This window comes from Melanotaenia boesemani, chromosome 11 (assembly GCF_017639745.1).
Source record: "Melanotaenia boesemani isolate fMelBoe1 chromosome 11, fMelBoe1.pri, whole genome shotgun sequence".
In the NCBI taxonomy this organism is placed as follows: domain Eukaryota; kingdom Metazoa; phylum Chordata; class Actinopteri; order Atheriniformes; family Melanotaeniidae; genus Melanotaenia; species Melanotaenia boesemani.
Genome location: NC_055692.1, coordinates 25175007 through 25193706, shown reverse-complemented (window position 1 = coordinate 25193706; position 18700 = coordinate 25175007). Strand labels below are relative to the sequence as shown.

At 37.7% G+C, this 18700-nt stretch overlaps 2 protein-coding genes across 2 annotated transcripts; both read left to right on the top strand.

Moving 5' to 3' along the window:
• Nucleotides 1–4735: 4735 nt before the first annotated feature.
• On the top strand, nucleotides 4736–8612 carry vgll4l (vestigial like 4 like). The gene is made up of 5 exons (XM_041998602.1): nucleotides 4736–4950; nucleotides 6548–6671; nucleotides 6774–7023; nucleotides 7578–7659; nucleotides 7799–8612. Exons 1-5 carry the CDS (start codon nucleotides 4884–4886, stop codon nucleotides 8098–8100), a joined length of 825 nt encoding a protein of 274 aa, XP_041854536.1. The 5' UTR covers nucleotides 4736–4883; the 3' UTR covers nucleotides 8101–8612.
• A 3384-nt stretch (nucleotides 8613–11996) lies between these two features.
• On the top strand, nucleotides 11997–18700 carry slc20a1a (solute carrier family 20 member 1a). The gene is made up of 11 exons (XM_042000562.1): nucleotides 11997–12132; nucleotides 13007–13694; nucleotides 13785–13925; nucleotides 14035–14120; nucleotides 14718–14814; nucleotides 16087–16206; nucleotides 16489–16695; nucleotides 16853–17324; nucleotides 17408–17593; nucleotides 17679–17763; nucleotides 17862–18700. The coding sequence occupies exons 2-11, from the start codon at nucleotides 13346–13348 to the stop codon at nucleotides 18015–18017; spliced, it is 1899 nt and encodes a 632-aa protein (XP_041856496.1). The 5' UTR covers nucleotides 11997–12132; nucleotides 13007–13345; the 3' UTR covers nucleotides 18018–18700.

Below are 18700 nucleotides of genomic sequence, written 5' to 3'. Positions count from 1 at the left end.
AAAAGAGACGTTATCAGACTTCCTGTGTTCTGGTTGTGTTTATCTGACTTGACGCAGCTCTGTGATGGGTTGTGACGGTGGTGCTGATGAGAGAACGGTGACAGGGGCGTCGCTCTTTGATACATGATCCTGCTGCTGCTCACTCAACATGATGTATAAGAGTGTTGCAGTTATATGGGAGTCCGTTGGAGCCAATAAAACAGCAGTGACACGATTCCTTTTGCACTGGAGTCACTCACTTAGAGTGATATAGATTTTCAATACAGGTCGAAACGATTTGAGAGATGCGCCATCTGTTGGTGATCGTCACACCCCTAATGAAGACAGAACCCCTGGGAGTCCTATATGCTTTACTATGGAAACTGCACTGTGGTGGTAACAAGAAGCTGTTAATGATGGAGACTAAACTTCTGGTGCATTTCTCTCCTGAACCATTAATGCCTTAGAGAAAATAGCTTATAGTATTTTAAGATGACATAATAATGAAAATACATGAGCTCATGTTTATATAAAAGGTGTTTTTTTTCAGTTGGCATTTGCTGGCAATGTTTGTTCCATTTTAGGAGGGAGGATAAAGCTGAAGTCAAAGTATGAGGACATAAATATCAATCATCTTCTTGCCTTAACAACAAAATATGATATATTTAGACTGTGTCATTATTAACTCAAGACAAACAGCCAAAATGCAGAATCATGACTGCCAGTCACGTCCCCATGGTTGAGTATTGCTTCAGTTAATTATTGTCAGACCTTCATTTATGCACAGTTTTCTTAAGGTCTGGACTTTGACGGGACCATTGCAACATGTTTCTTTTTCAGTTACTCTTTCAGTCATTTAACGGTGTCTTTGGTGTCATTGTTCTGTTGCATTACCCAACTTCCTCATTTCTTTAGCTCTCAGACAGATGCAGCACATTTGCCTTTTTGGGGAAGGAGGTATGGGGCTAAATTTGGGCCATAATGTTCATTTGAAAGAACTATTTTAAAATAAAAAAAAGGAAGTTGAAAATGAAAGTCATGTTGTGAACTTTAAAGAAAAAAAATTTGATTAAAAATAAAACTAAAATGTATCAAATATTTATATCATTGTTAAATATATTATTTTTTAAAATAAACTTTGATTATACATTTTCAGTATTATATATTTTTTCAAGTTTGAGATATGTTTTACTTTTAGTTTCGGATTTTATCATTTCAGATTCAGATCTTTCCAATAAAGGTCTGTTTTTTTTTTTGTTTGTTTTGTTTTGTTTTTGTTTTTTGTTTTTTTGTTTTTTTTGTTTTGTTTTGTTGTTTTTTTTTAGAGTTTCAGATTGAGTCTTTAGTGCTGACTGAAACAGCTCAAAATTTGTTAGTAGCAAATGTCATAATCTCTCTGCCAGTTATATAATAGTGCGTTGGAGGTGTTTTGTAGATTCTGTCAGTTTCCACGTTTCCTGAAGGCAATTTGATAGAGGGAATGCCTTCAGCCTCATGTGTTATGCTTTCACTCATGATTCCAAGTCCTTATCGTCTGTAGCCACGCCCACCAAAATCAGGGCCAAAAGCTGAAAACTGAAAAACAGGAATCTGAAAGTGTAGAATAAAAATTTGAAGGTGAAATAAAAATATGAAACTGTAAAGAAAAAAGCATCGACCTTTATTGGAAAAATCTGAATCTGAAAACATAAAAATGGAAAGAAAAACATATCTCAAACCTGGAAAAGAAAATATACTGAAAATTTATCAATAAAGTTTTTTTTTTTTTAAATAATAATAATCCAGTTGAAATTCAAATTTATATAAATATTTATTATAGTTTTATTTTGAATCCTATTGTTTGTTTTTCAAAGTTCACAGTCAAAACATGATTTTAATTTTCAACTTACATTTTTTTCACTTTCAAATATTTCTTTCAAATGAACAAATGTTATGGCCCTATTTAGCTCCACAGCTTGTTCAGCTGTAACATTTCTGTTCTTTTTAGTGAAGGGAAGCGTTCTCCTGACAGCCCAGTCTTTTTCTAATCATTAACTTTATGATAAATTATTATGATATTTTACATGCTAAATGAGTCCTGTAGTCTAAGGCCTGTAGTTTTTCCCAGATTGATGGGCAAATACATTTGCTTCTCTGCCAGTGTCTTTCTTTTCTCAGAATTGTGGTAACACACACTCCAATGCTCCAGAGCAGCAAACTTACAAAACTTCTGATTTTATAGAAGAGGACTGATTCATCAAGTGCAATCTCATTAGCAGACCCTGGCTGCTACTCACCCTCTTAATTTCAAGGGAACAGTAAGGGTATACAGGGTATTTTTGCACACTGTCTTTGCACTTTGAAGCCTAGAACTGAAACTTTTACTTTCTTTTTCACATGATTTTTAACAAGACAGTTAGTGATATGCTAGTTTTGGTGTGAGGTTTTCATTTGTACCTTTGAATGTTTATGACTTGTTTGAATGATCGGTCAAATCATTGTTAAACCTTACCATTTGTAATTTCATGTTCCGACTAAATTGTTTTCCACATAAACCTGCCTGCATGGAGATCAACTCACTGTAACAGATGGGGTTATTTGAGTTAAGAATGAATAAATATAAATATATAGGATTCTTAGCAACCTTAAACAACAGTTTTTGGTAGGTTGATAAATCTGTAAAATTATGTTGAACTTGATGTTTTTTTCAAACCCAGACTTTAAATGTTGCAGGGTTGTGTAAGTGAAATAAAATCCCTGCCCACAAATGCACTCCATACACATAATGTTGATCTTTTATAGTGTGTGAATGTGTTCTACCTGCTAGTTTCTGTCCCCACGGGGTATACTGTAACATATCAAACTTTATTTAAACATAATTAAGAACTTTACAAAATTTAGTATTACTTGAGTGCTTTTTTATTTTAAATAACCATCCTTTTTCAAGATGATTCATGCATGGAACCTGTACAAGGCCTCTAGGAGGTCTTTAGGAGCAGTTACAGTTTAAAATGTGGAAATGTCCCAATATCATAGGAATTGTGCTAAGAACTGATTTAAATAAATTGGGATTTGATTCCCTTTGTATTCAAACAAATACATCTATACAATGATAGAATGATATTATGACTATTCAAATGATAAACTGATTTATTTCTCTGCTGTGCATTGATAATCCTTTTTTAATTAAAGAACTATCAGAAGTTGATTGACAGAGTAGTAAAATGGTGCTCACAGAAAGTGCATTACCCTTTGTAATTATGTCCATCATTCAAATAATTACTACTTAGAAACCTTATGACAAAATTGACACAGGTAGCTGGTGATGTAATAGTGCATCAGTTGTTACTTTCAGCTTCATGAGCACATAATGCCAGTCTTCCATACTTGTCATTCCATGCTGATGTCAGGATTATAACTGGTGAATTTCTATATTGTCATTAGGCAAGGCAAATTTATTTGTATAGCAAATTTCATGTACAAGACAATTCAAAGTGCTTTACATAAATCATTACAGCAGGGTGCAGACAGCAATACAAGTGCATTAAAAAAAACATATCATTATAGAAAAAAAACTTTCTAAATGTGAGATTTCTGGGCAATGCATATTCTTTGAGCATTAGTTTTTAGCAAACAGGAAAGCCCTTTCTAGTCCACATGCACTGCAGCCATAAGGGGTACTGCTTCAAAGCTGGAACTTGACTTTCCACCTACAGATTCCCTACATTTTTAAATTAGATTCTTTGCATTGTACAATGTCACTAAACAAACACGTTTTATTTGATCTATAAATAAAATCCTGTCGTTTTATCCCTATTTGTTCAAAACACAGTATACAGTGGCCTGCATGAAAATGCATATTGATGCCTTTGATGTTATTGCAGTGAAGAACTTAAGGTGGCACTGTTGAGCTGAAATTAAATCCAGCATGTTTTCATACCTGAATCAACAGCAAGACCTTTCTAACAGCTCCGTGCCATTTCAAACCTGTTAAGACACTCTAAAGCTAATATTCACTATTAGGATTAAATGGCTTATACATCAGGGCAGCAAAAAGAATCATTCTCATTATTAGGCAATAACAATTAACAAGAATTAAACTATGTTTTTGAGATCATAACATACCAATCTCACTCTTAAAGTTTTCTTTTGTGTGTGTGTTGGATCTATGTCATTGTATCTGAGTGTGACCAGTTCCTCAGTACCTCAGCTCAGATGAGATTGTTCTCATGGCAGCAGCATTTTCAAGACTTAGGAGTCTTTGTCTGGCCATCAACAAAAGCCTTTGGATTACTGGTGAGGCCGGCTCAGAGTACAGCTGCAAGCGTGTTAGGGCAGGTCAGAGGAATGACTGGAGACTCGGTGGGCTAAGCACTCAGAAAAATGCAGTTTGGTGAGATTGCAGATTAGGAGGGAGGGAGGGAGGTGGGTGGGACAGCTGCCGACTGCATAGAGGGGAAACAAAAGACACACTTCACCCACCATTTGGAGGAAATCTTAAAAGTTGTGTGGACAATAAATATGTGGCTGAAGATGTTTTGTCTTTTCTTTGCCATGAACATCGCTACAAAAGCAAGTGCTGAATAAAGTCATTCAAACACCATAGCTTTTAACAGCTCCTTTTACATCTGAGACAGGCCTACCTGTGAGCACATTCCGCCTACAACACAATAACAAACCAGACTGAATGAATGGGAGCTTGCTATTGGGCCAGGTAGCAGCCAATCTGCGTGCAGGGGGATGAGTCACAAGTAAAGCCACAGTGCCTATCTGCACACACCTGATACTTTACCTACCTGAGCTCAGACCCAGCATCTCATTACCTTTCCAATACAATCCATAACTGAGGCTCATTGTGTCCTGTAAACTCCAGCAGCCAAGGTGGTCCTCTGTATTCTCCTCCACTCAGACAAAGACAAGGCGCCATGGCTGTGGCTAATTTCCAGTACATTACTCGGATGAGCAGTGGCTTTAAGGTCTACATTTTGGAGGGTAAGCTTGAGTAATGATTTTCTTTCCCCCCTTCATTTAGTTTGATGATAGTGAATACGTGTAAAACGTTGGCTTGTGGAATTAAACCTCTGCTATGGTGATGCTTTCATATTCCAGTTATACATATTTATATAATTTTGATCTAGTGTTGTGTCACAACTTAATGCTTGATCCATCTTTGTGACAGTGGTATTTACCTTTGCTCTGTTATGAAATATATGTAAATACGGAATTAGATGGAAAGAATTGGGTGTGGTAAAAAGCAACACCAACACGAATTTTCTAATTATATTTTGGGAAACATGATGATTGTCTTTAATTAATAGCTTTTATTGCGGCAATCTTCATACATACAGAACAAAACATTCAATACTGATAGGCTTTCACTGGCCTCAAACTACAGCTAAGATTCTGTAAACTGTATACCACTTTTGTAAATTCATAAAATCTGATTAAACAAAGCAAAGCAGAAGGTCAGGGAGCACATATCCCTCTGCTTATAAGGAAGAAATATCCATGCCTGAGGCATTAGAAAATCAGCATAGGTGTGGTAATACCTGCCCCTCTCCACAATAGCACTCTGTGTGAAGGAGTAACACACAGGTGTTAGAGTGTTTATGAGTAGGAAATGGAAACTAAAGTGAGCAAAGCAATCAGGTGCAAAGACGCTGAACAGCTCTTTTTGTCTTTGAATACAAAATAGATAATTGCCTATTGTTTCACTTCAGTAAGGCTGCAGACGCTATTGTTTCCTGAATGCCTCTGAATGCTCCCGCCATCCAATAAAGTGTGGATTTTCACATGCTAACAGAGCATACAGTCAAACAATGGGCACAGTGTAATTATTCTGCTATTACATTTTCACACAGTGCTTGTGTTCTAATTGTATGCATGGACCACACTGATTTGGTGTAATATTTCATAAATTGTTCTGATTGTACTTTAACTCTTCACTTAAAATGTTTCTAAAAACACAAATTTTTAAACATGCACTTTGGATATGCTCTGCAGCAATCTTTTCCAAATCATAAATGACATCATCAGCTCTTTGTTAGTGTGTTTCAACATAGCTAATTGCACAAAATACTGTACTGGCACTGCTGTGTGTGTGTGTGCGTGTGTGTGTGTGATAACTTTGATGGCCTTTTTACAAATGGGTGGCACCCAAGTCATGGTCCTGACACCCTGGGAGCTACTTGATGTTTTTTTTCTCCATCCTAACAGAAAGTCCTTGTGAGCGTGTGACAGGGCTGAATGCCAAACTTATGCAGAAAAACAACATTTACCGTTAGCATTGAATCAGCTGAGTAGTGTTGTAACCCTCACTGATCAGGTAGTTCGAGTTCTACAGCTTAACGGAGTTTACAATTAACGGTGACCAAAAAAAAAAAAAACATTTTCCCACGAATAGTAGTCATGCAGGTTGAAGTCATAGATCAAAACAAGCTGTTACTCATCACTAAGCGTCAGACACAATTGTCAATTGATTAAATTAATTAGGGATCCTTTTCCCTATAAGATTTATTTCTCATAGTATATTACCTGTTTTAAATTGCCTTTCTGTTTTACTAATTGTGTGCTTGAATTTGTATTTTAGGTCAACCCCACCTCAGGAGTGAGGACCGGTACAGAAATATGACAAATGACCGGGCAAGAGCCCCAGCAGTGTATCCCATCAAACGGAAACGCAGCCATGAGAGAGGACTAACTCTGGAAGAAAGGTAGATGCAAGTTTTTATTGATCTTTTTCTTAAAAATGCAACAAACTAATTGAAAATTATGTTTCAGAGATGCAAACATCTTTTAATGAACACTATTTTCAGGCGAGAGCGGGCAATAAGCAGAAGCATTGGCAAAATGGCCCAGAGAGCTGCACCCACACCTGCTGTGCCTAGCAGTCAACAGAGTCCAACATTTGCCCAGAGTCCAGCACCCAGCCCCACCAGCCCTCTGCCCACCCATCTGTACTGTACACCGGTCATGGACGAACCTATTGCTCTCATTAAGAAACCAAGAAAAGATCCAGAAAGCACTGAGGAAAAGGCTAAAAGCTCAGCTTCCAGTCAAATCCAGGTAATTCAGCCGAGCCAAATCGTGCTGCTTGTCTTCAAAAAGCTGATTTCATGAAAGATAAAAGATGCTCAGACAGTCATTAGTCAGGAAACGTGGCACTACTGTCTGTCCCTTTGTAGTCTCTGCATAGCTCCAGGCTACCCACAGCAGTGGTACATCTCCCATCTTTAGTTAGCGAATCCTAGAGTGCATGCAAGCCTAGGCTTGCCTGAGCTATGCAATCCAGCAGGATTTGGGAAGAAAATGTGAGCAATGGAGGGAGGAATGCCATCAACAAGACCAAACAGACTGCTTTCTTTTTTACCTGTTTATACAAACACAGAGGGACTTATCTGATTTTCATGGCAAATCCAACCAGTTGAATCACTTTTCAGATCGTTTCATATTAAACTCTGTTCAGTTACCTTTGACATTTCAACAGAGTGCACATTCAGGTTTAGGCCATAGATCTACAGGAATTTCTGAGAAAACACAAAGCAGGGCTTCTGATGAAAAACAGTCTCTATGTTGTGTTAATCTAAGTTGATTTAATTAATAATTCCTTTTTTTTTCAGATGCGTCCCTCTGTGATCACTTGTGTGTCCTCATTAAGAAACCCCTCCGGCAGATCTGAGGTTCACAAAAGCAACTCAACAGGTCAGTCTCACACTCCCCGAATGAGCTCACTCACCAGACAGTCACTCCCTCGTTGTCACTCACCTAATGGTGTAAATTACCACTCACTATTACTCACTGATGTTTATATGACGTTTATCATGCATCTCTCCTCTTCCAGTGGTATCCAAAGGCAACTATGATCACGTTCTGGAGGAGCATTTTCAGAGAAGTCTTGGAGTGAACTACCAGCAAACTCATTCCCAGCAGCTCTCAATCAGCGTGTCTGTTGATGATCACTTTGCCAAGGCTTTAGGAGACAAGTGGCTCCAGATTAAATCAAAGTCTTCCTCCTGCTCCTCCACACCTCCCAGCAGTCCAAGTGTCACCCTCTCCCCAGCCTACAGCCACAGCCCAAATCGGTGCCGCAAAGAATCCACCAGCAGCTTGTCACCAATTACCAGCCACTGGTCTGTCAATTAAAGCAAAAAGAAAAACACACTGATCCATGTGGAAAACTGGACTTGGTGACTTTTTTTTTACATTTCATTAAAAGCAGCTCTGCTCGTCTATGTGACAGGAAAAGCCAGCGTTAGTGTTGAGAGCGAGCTGACAGATGCAGGGGTACAGTCACTGTGGACATGTGTGGGTCCAGTTTTGCGTTGATCCGTTTTGATGCAGATAAATGTAGCATTAAGTGGGACCTCCTTGTTTTGTTACATTTCTATCCTCTTTCTAGCATCTGAATACTTGAGATCGTGTAGTTGGTGATATAAGGTGATCGAAAAATCAGCCAAATAATCCTTTACATTTCTTTGATTTTATGCCTTTCTTATAATACAGTCTGAATGTCACAATGTTATTATGTTATATTTATATTCTGATACAACGGGGTTAACTAGGCTAAATGACTAGCCTATCTGCTGTGTAATATTGTGCTTACAAGCTTTACAAAAGACAGAGTTTTGAATAAAGATATAAAAATTCTACCCACATTTTTGTGTCAGTGTTGTTTTTTGTTATTATTGTTTCTATTATTATTTGGTGGCCATATTTTTTTTTTTTTTATACTTTTATCAGATATATCTGTAAAGACAAAGTAAACACTGGGTCGCAATGAAACATTTTTGTTGCAGCTAAACAGTACACAGACTGAATAAAACTTTCTTAAACTGATGAGCACCTTGTAAAAGATTGGTAGGGGGATGTACCAGACAAGGTAATGTAAGTTCTGAGTCACTATGTGTCAACAACACATCCGGCTCAAACACTGCACCTTACACTGTTGCCCAACAGACTGGAAATTAAATGGCTGTAGGAGCGTCTCATTCTGGACTTTTTCCTGTAAGTTTCAGAGAATGTAGGGAGCATGTTCCAGCAGGCTCTTGGCCTTGTGTTCTGACATTCCTGTCTCCTGAGAAAATGACTCTGTAAGATCCTACAGATCCTGTTTGGCAAGGGATAGGAGGGAGGGAAGAGGGGAAGGAAGGGTTGGGCTAACATAGGCCTGAGCATGAGAACCAGCCACGCACTTCAGTTGCTTATTTGCATGTCCTATCTTGTATAATTTTAAATATGATAGGGAGCATTTAAGAAAAAAAAAACCAAAGCCTCTGTACTCAAAATGACAAAGCTGCAACATTTTAAAGGGGTAGGGATGACTGTGGATATTCTAAAACTTTTAACAATTTGGAAAAGAGGTTATAGGTCAAAAGTGAAAAACAAGTAAGAAGAATGTGCTATTATGGGTCTTATGGTGGGGTAATTAAAACCGTCTACCAAAGATGTAATAACTAATGTCCCTGATGGTTTGAGTTCAAACATCTTCCAAACAGAAACAAGAAGTTGACACCAAACACATACATGAGAACAAATAGTGACCAAACTTTCCCTCATGGAGTCCCAAACTGGTATTTCAATACAACGTATTCTAATCAGCCAGTGTAACCTGAATAGGGGCTTTGATGCCACCTAGAGGCCCTAAGGTAAACCTTAAACAGCCAGCACTGCCAGTGACAAATGGTCTCATGTTGCATGATGAGCAGCACAAGCAGCTAAAAACAAGAAAATGTCTTGACAAAGACTTTTAGAAACTGGAGGGAGAGAGAAAATTATTGTGCTCAGCTCAACATTAGGAGGTGGTTACACTCTTAATAAGCTTTAATCCACTGTAAATATGATTGTAGGTGTACGTGTTTAAACATGGATTATGTTTCTTACCCAGAAAGTCAAGTTTATGTCCAGGTTTTAATGCTAGAACAAGAAGAATTTAAAATACATTTTAAAATATCTTCCTTTATTTCTTTATAAGCACTGCGTTTAATCATAGTTATATTTAAAAGGTTCAGTTAAATACACTATGCCTAGCTATTGGATTATGCTGTTCAGAACAGCTGAGATTAAAGTAGTTCACAGTTTGAAATACACAGATCAGCTTGCCATGAGAATGCTGCGATTAAAACTTCTCATGCCTCTAAAAAATGAATGTGCATTGTGATGTGATGCAACAATAATAATTATCATATTGGAAACCTAAAAAAAAGAAAAAAGAAAAAAAAAAAAAACATTTACCTCATGGCAACAGTAATTAGGTATGTTTTACAATACAAAAGATTTGCCGTGTCAATCTGGGAAAGTTCTTGAGCCTTTTCTGTTAAATTACCACCAACAAATCTGCAATCTTTAAGCAAACAATTAAAAGTATTACACTTATCTCATGATAACATGATTGCATGGAATGCATCTCCCATGGTGTTGTTGGGTATGATTAATTTTAGAGGTTCTTATTCAAGTCTTCATATTCACATGACAATTACCTGGTCTCAGACAGCATTGTGCTCCCACGGCCAAACTGGCAGCCAGTGTCTCCAAAGGTGGTTAGCACTATTACAAAACAGCTGTAAGCCCTCGGGTTCTACCCTGGGTTTTCTATGTGAAGTTTGCATGTTCTATTATTGTGTGGGTTCTCTTGGGGCACTTCAGTCTTCCCACAGTTTAAAGTTATGCATGATAGGTGGTGGGGAACCTTGGCTCTCGTCCTGCAAATTTTGTGTCCCTGCTTCAACACACCTGATTCAAATTAATGAGTCACCATGCAGAACTTGATAGGCCGTTGGATCCATTTGATTTAAATCAGGTGTGTTAGCGCAGGGACACATGGAAAGCATGCAGGAACTCAGGGTTCACTACTACTGGGTTGAGTGATTCTGGCCTAGCCATAGGTGTGAGTGTTCATGGTTGTTTGCTGATGGATGAATGAGCTGTTTTGTTATTAAAATGAGAACTTTGCCTGTGGGTACAGGATGTGAAATCCCTCCTACCTCTAAAAGGATTTATGCAGACAATAGAAAAATCTATCTATAATGCAGAGGCAGCACCTGTAACTTTTTTTAAAGCAACAAAAGAAATGACAAACTATATCATGTTAATTATATCAGACTAATGCAGACAATTTGAACCTGCCTAACAATCTGGAGGGTGTTATTCCTTTATTTCTATCATAATACAAAAATTCAAACATTTAAAAAACATATATTTCAAAGTGTCTAACGAACTAAAGAAATGGTAAACATGCTGCTTCTGCCACGTTTGCATTTCAGGTTTTTCAGTCCAGTTGGACAGGCTGCATGTTTTAGAGGTCAAAATATTCCACAGAGGTGGCACTTGTGTGCACATGTCACATCCCAACCACTTCATCTAACAGGAACTAAATAAATAAGTAATGAAGAGGAAGTGATCAGCACATTCAGAGGCACTCTAGCATTTCAGACCAGAGTCAAGACTGCTGACGTTGAGGGCTTCCTGTTACTTTCCTGGAGCTTCTCAGTCAAATGACTTGATCAACAGGTTGATGAGTAACACAGTTTGCTTCATGTGCTATTGAGCCTCGAACTTCCCTTTGGCTTGGCCAGTGACCAAACATAGTTTTTTTGTTTTTTAGAGAGAAGAATGTTCTTTAATCCAGGAACAAATTGACAAAGATAAGGAGAATCAAATGAAAAAAAACCAAAAAAACAACTAAAGTTTCCCAAGCTGGCGATATCTATAATGACTCTTAATTATCCATAATTACTTTTATAAATAATAATTTATAATTATAAAGACTTTTTAGACACAATTTTAAGTGATATTAAAGGAATACAACATCCATTATATAAAAACAATAGTCACTACTGTTTCTTCCAGGTGCTTGAAAAAAAACACACAATTTGAGGATAAAGTAAAGCAACATAATCAGCAGAGAACTATAATTATTTTTCTCCCTGTCAACAAACAAGCTAAACATTAGCTTCTGTACTGCTGCTGTCTCATGACCAAAAGGCGTGTTCTCACTCAGTACAATATATAAACCAGCCTCCAACAGGGGCGGCCACACTCTGCAGGCTGCTGCACTGCCCTCCTCTCACGGCCCCTGGCTCTCTGAAGCATCTGTTGTTGTAACTTTTCACACCTCACAGCAAGACAGAGCGAACACAGAGGACGCCACAGTCTACAGGAAAACTGGTCTGGTCTCATGTAAGTTTTTTTATTTCAAAATTTCTCTGTGTTTTTGTTCAGTTTCAATTATACAACAGCAACTAATGAGATTAACATACCACTGTGTTTTTTTTTCTTTTTTTTTTCCATACTGATGCTGATTTTGCTCAAAAGTTTCTGATCGCCAGCAGGGGTGAATAGGCCAATTATTCACAGCTTTACAACCTCTTTTTGAAGTTTTAAGTGGATTTATATGCAAGTGGGATTTTAGAGGCTACTAAAATGATGTAACACTACATTTTCAACTGAACAATGAAAGAAATGCACGTTAAAAAGAAAATAATCACTCCCACATTAATTCAACATACATGGCTTTAACGTTGCAATTTTGTGTAATCCCCATTAATAAACCTCCAGGTGGTGAAATGAGCTTAAAAGAGCAGATAAGTCATGAAGGTTAAGTAACTTATAATTATTCCATCAACACTGAACAGCAACACTCAACCCATAGACCCAACTATATATCATAAATTAAATTATATAACTCAATGTCAAAGTACTTCTTGTTTTTAAAATATTAAACAGCCTCTTCCTGGTTTTTATGTAAATAATTTTATTCCTGTTTTATATCCACAACTGCACTCTTGCATCCAGACACTCATCATGTTGAAGTTGACTTTGTTGCTTTTTGCACACTCAGACACACTCTACAGTAAAGTTATATTTGATCAGTTTTAGGCCAAACTTAAATGTCACTGGTCTGAGGTTGGTTTTATACTACAGATAGAAAACACTTCCCTCTTCCATAGTTCAGTAAATCATGGTCCCTGGTGTTGTTAATATGTAACTCAGATTAGGTTTTGTTTGTGTAGGCTATATTACTTCTAACTTGTGCATTTCTATTTTTTTGCAGTGTGTATTGTCCTACTATCAGAGACTAAGTGTCACCATGGATGTCTCCCTCATCTTTATACCCTATCACTTTAACATAGAGTCCACAGAGAAACATTCTATACCAAGCTAGCAATAAAGATTTTTTTTTCTCATTAGCACTTTTAGATCTGAAGTGCTACTTACGTATTTTTATGATAAGTATTTATTTATAAATACATACTACCTTAGAACTTACCTTCAAACTACAACAAATTGGCTTGGTGTCTTTTATTCAGTTAAATAATATTAATAATATATAATATTATATATATATATATATATTATAATAATAATTACTACTAATAATAATTTAATAGCAATGGATACCACTACACTAGCAACCCTAGCAGCTGCCACCACTGCAGTTCTGGCCTCTCAGTCTGACATGTCTGGCTACTTGTGGCTCTTGGTACTGGGCTTTGTCATTGCCTTCATCCTGGCGTTCTCTGTTGGGGCCAATGACGTGGCCAACTCCTTTGGTACTGCGGTGGGCTCTGGAGTGGTCACATTGCGGCAAGCCTGCATTCTGGCCACTGTTTTTGAGACAGTGGGTTCAGTGCTGCTGGGGGCCAAAGTCAGTGAGACTATCAGACAAGGGATCATTGATGTTCGGATGTACAACGGCTCAGAACATGTCCTTATGGCAGGATCTATAAGTGCGATGTGTGGTGAGTATGCATGCATAAATGGCTTCTTAGTGTCTATGACTTAAAATGTGAGTATTTACATTGTTTACCATCCATGTTTTTGTACCACAGGGTCGGCTGTGTGGCAGCTGGCTGCATCATTTCTGAAGCTCCCCATCTCTGGAACCCACTGTATTGTTGGAGCTACAATTGGATATTCTATGGTAGCCAGAGGCCACCAAGGGGTCAAATGGATGGAACTGCTACGCATTGGTGAATATATTTTGCTTTTGTTTGTTGTTGTTGTTTCAACTAACTGTTCAATCTATAAAAGAAGAGGCAAGGTAAATCCTTAATCAAAGCTTTGTTAAATGTTTTTAAGTGGCATCCTGGTTCCTGTCGCCTGTGCTGTCAGGAATTATGTCAGGAATTCTCTTCTATTTTGTCCGCAAATTCATTCTCAACAAGGTAAGACCCTTGTTTTTAAACAAAAGAATGTTCCCATCAAACTTATTTGAAAGAGTTTTAGCTGTAAAAGATTAAATGATACCTAAATGAAGCTCAAGAATTTAAAGCATGAAAACTAAAAGTGTACTCTACAGCATGTCAAACCATCTAACAAGTTAAAAAAAGTCACACAGCCTTTACTTCTCTATCTTAGCACATTGTAATGAAAGAAATGTGTAATGCTTGCCTGATGGTGAATTTAATACGATGTGACAGAAGCTGCAATGATAACATTTTAGTTCAAAATGTGTTAAAAGCTGCAGCAGCAAATCTATTTTACTCTAGTACAATTATTTTTTACTAAATATTCATATTATAGGCTCTTTAAGACCAAATGACTTCACAATGCAATCACAGCTGCTACAGACAGCTGCCTGCAATTCAGCGTACAGAATAAAAAAACGTGTCTCCTGCCATTAAATGCATCATTAAAAAGGTGCATCAATCTTTTTCATCTACCTCAGGGGTAAGAAAGGGAAAATGTCACAATGCTTTTGCATTCCACCACTGGGTCTCTGAAAATATATATATGACCCAACCAATTTTATTTCTTTACAGTCTAACCCTGTACCTAATGGACTGAGAGCCCTTCCTATCTTCTATGCCATTACAATGGGCATCAACCTCTTCTCCATCATGTTTACAGGTGCACCTTGTGAGTATCAAGCTCATCCACCACATTAGTATTTATTTTTGTTGATGTGCTGAACAACTGCACAATGTGATGAAATCCTTGGAGAAAAGAGGTGGATAGAGCTCACAGAGTGCACAAAGCAGAGCTGATGACAGGCAGAAGTAGATATTATAAAACAGAGACTTTTTTTAACTATACAGAAGCTACATCCCACAAGCTGTGAAGACTTTGAACAATGCACCTTGAATACCCCGAACAAGCACCTTATTGTATTGCTTTTATTGCCTTTTTATTGCTACTTATTTATACAGGGTTTTGTTGTTTTATTATATTACTGGCATCTATGTGTTCTTATGATCTATCTATGTGTGACTATTTAGGCTTGTGTTTTTTATGTTTCGTCTGTTTATATGTGGACGATGCTTGAGCTTCTTGCAACTGTTTTCCAATGTGGTTTTTTTATACTGCAAATGGCAAATAAACTGAACTGAACATTCTCTGCCAAAAAAGTAATGTTATCTCTAATATTTGTCCAAATATCAAAACTAAATGGTGTGAGGACAGTTTAAAAAAGAGAAAACAACATTATAATGTATGATTTTCTCAAGTTAAAAATGAACCAACCCAACTGCACACACACAGACTGACAGTTTGCGCAGTTAAAGATATTTGAGACCAGTCTCGCTCTACACTCATGCTAAAGATAGGGAACGCTCACAATTTTTTTTATTTTATTTTTTTTTTGGAAGGGTGGAGCAGTAATTAGTAATTATCTGCAATAAAAACCTGTGTTTTATTGTTGTTGTTTTTTTTTTTTTTTTTTTTCATTTTTTCTTCAGAAGACAAATTTCAACAGCAGTTTTGCCCTCCAGTGTTAATATTAGAGTAAAAGAGAAATTCTGACTGTTTCTAACAGAATGTTTATCACAGTCCTGCAAGACTGGCCTCGTGCTCACTATCTGATTGGAGGAGTGTGTACTACCACTGATACTGTTGTCCAGAAGAACTTACTGACACGTGTGTAACAAGCTGTTGAGACATATTGTACAAGTTTTTACACATCACGTGACTACAGCTCAGGGAATTAGAAAATGGTAAATTGGATGACACTGTGAGCCTCCTGCCTCTCAAGATGTCATGATGTTTCTAAAAGTTCACCAAAGTTTATACAGGCACTAACAGTTTTCCCCACTTTTCAGTCATGCAGAATAAGAGTTAAATAATACGAAGAGTTAAGTGTCTGTACTAGTTTGAGGTGGAGTTCTCTCTCATTTCCCTGTCTTGTGTGTGCAGTGCTGGGCTTTGACAGAGTGCCATGGTGGGGCACTCTATGCATTTCTCTTGGCTGTGCCTTAGTTACCGCTCTCGTTGTTTGGTTTGCTGTCTGTCCGCGTCTCAAGAAGAAAATAAAACGTGAGTAAATGTGAAAGTTTGACACTTTTCATCAAGGCTGAAATCATAAGTCTTGAGTAAGAACACTGAAGATAGGTGGGTTTGTTGTCATGCCTTATTGTTTATGTTGTTACTTCATACACTCTGCTTACTCTGAAGATGAGTAATGCAAAGATGAAAATGTCTTACCTTAGACTGTAATGAGACTTAAACTGATCAATGGTATTAACAAAACACTATCCGGCAGGAAAATAAGTAATGAAATTCTAAATAAATAAATACAACTCTGGCTCTTTACTGCAGGAGAAACAGCTGCTGGTCCCTGTGAAACTCCACTAATAGAGAAGAACATAAGCAAACCAGTGCTAGAGAAGCAGCCCTCAGCACCATCTGACACTCAACCTCAGACTTCTCCTGCAAACAGCCAAAAAGTCGCTTTCAAACTCGGAGGCTCAGAGGAAGCTGACTTAAACAATGATGTGGACTCCAAAGACCTGGACATCTCCAACGGTGAGACATTATTGGCATGACATGGTTGACAGAATTCTCTGTCTTGTGCTTCAAATGTTGAAGTATTTTCTCATGTTTATAAAGATACTGCTTAACCACAAGTGACTCTGATGAAGTCATCATGATCTTTAGTAAAAAAAAAAATGTGCTTTTATAGTTCTAAATGGCACCATTGGCCCCATGATGATCACTGATCCTCACAGCGGACGCTCCCACACAATTCACAAAGACTCTGGCCTTTACAAAGACCTGCTTCACAAGCTCCACATGGCCAAGGTTGGGGACTGCATCGGTGACAGTGACACAGAAGAGCGGTCCATGCGGAGGAATAACAGCTACACCTCCTACACCATGGTTTTATATGGAATTCAAGGAGATCCTAAATATAAAGATGTAGACACTGGATCACAGAGAAGATCTAGGGTGGACAGTTACAGCAGCTACAGCTCAACGGTGACCAATGGGAGTGTGGTCCCGGATGGGAGTGTGACTCAAGAAGCTGGCAAGGAGCTTGCTCCGGAGGAGGATGAGCTGGAGGTCGACCAACCTGCTGTTTCTACACTTTTCCAGTTTTTGCAGATTCTAACGGCGTGCTTTGGCTCTTTTGCTCATGGAGGAAATGACGTCAGGTGGGAAAGGGTGGTTTTCTTCTTAGTAATATACAAATGTGTGGTAATTCAGAGGATTTACTTCATATATTTTTCATTGCCAGCAATGCGATTGGCCCTTTGGTGGCACTCTGGCTTCTCTATGAGAGTGGCTCTGTAGTGTCCAACTCACCCACACCCATCTGGTTGCTTCTGTATGGTGGAATAGGAATCTGCAGTGGACTCTGGGTTTGGGGTCGGAGGGTAATCCAGACCATGGGCAAAGACCTTACCCCGATTACACCCTCTAGGTATGGCACATATCCATTTCCTGTAACACCTAAAATTATGATTCATCATGTTGTCAAATCATACTAACATTTTCTCCTACTTTAGTGGATTCAGCATTGAGCTGGCTTCAGCTGTCACCGTTGTTGTTGCATCCAACATTGGTCTTCCTGTCAGCACAACCCACTGCAAGGTAAGAAAACTTAAATATATGAAGATTTACTATTGTAAAATCATGGTTTCTTGTGTCCTTTGGCACACCTGCTTAACTGTTATATCATGTGCACACAGGTGGGATCTGTGGTGGCTGTGGGATGGCTGCGCTCCAGGAAATCAGTTGATTGGCGTCTGTTCAGAAATATCTTCATCGCCTGGTTTGTTACAGTCCCTATATCCGGGCTGATCAGCGCTGCCATTATGGCTCTCTTCATACATGTTATTCTGTGAGCCTCCTACTGTTCAGATACACTGCTGTTGACGTTGTTTTGTTTGAATCTTTGTAAAAAAAAATGTGCTGAATATGCTGTGTATGTTCTTTGCTAATGATTTATATATTACTCAGTGTAATTACAAAGTTAAGTCTATTTTATCTCACGTGGAAGTGTCCATGAATTATGTAGACTCTCTATTTACACTGCTCAAATGTCCAAAAGACTGTGATCCTGTATATTAATCTGTATATTTGTATAAAAGCAATATGTATTAATCAAACCAGTCATCATCTCACAGAGAGTGAGAATGGACAACTTTCATTCCACTGTTTTTGTTTTTTTTTCAACCTTTATTTTACAAGTTAAGTCTCATTGAGATTACAAGATTTGTTTTTTAAGAGAGTCCTGGCCAAGACAGCAGCAGTCCAAATTCCATTACAGATAGGGATCATTAAAATAATTATACAAAAACATACAATATAAAACATACAGTATAAAAGATAAAGTTTTATAATCCTAAAAGAACAAAGTATTTTTGCATTGTTGGGTAGACAATTATAAAACCACTTTATGTGAAGAGATTTGTACTTGTACTTTTGTCACCAATGAAACATTTGTCACAGAATGGTACTATGACTGTGTATAAGTTAAATATAGCAGCATGGTTTGTAATAAAAGAGATACATTTAACAAGTTAAA

Coding starts and splice junctions, on each gene's coding strand:
- vgll4l (XM_041998602.1), top strand. CDS start 4,884: ATGGCTGTGGCTAATTTCCAGTACATTACTCGGATGAGCAGTGGCTTT. Junction 4,951..6,547: donor TAAGGTCTACATTTTGGAGG/GTAAGCTTGAGT, acceptor TTTGTATTTTAG/GTCAACCCCACCTCAGGAGT. Junction 7,660..7,798: donor TCACAAAAGCAACTCAACAG/GTCAGTCTCACA, acceptor CTCCTCTTCCAG/TGGTATCCAAAGGCAACTAT.
- slc20a1a (XM_042000562.1), top strand. CDS start 13,346: ATGGATACCACTACACTAGCAACCCTAGCAGCTGCCACCACTGCAGTT. Junction 16,207..16,488: donor TCTCAAGAAGAAAATAAAAC/GTGAGTAAATGT, acceptor TCTTTACTGCAG/GAGAAACAGCTGCTGGTCCC. Junction 16,696..16,852: donor AGACCTGGACATCTCCAACG/GTGAGACATTAT, acceptor GTGCTTTTATAG/TTCTAAATGGCACCATTGGC.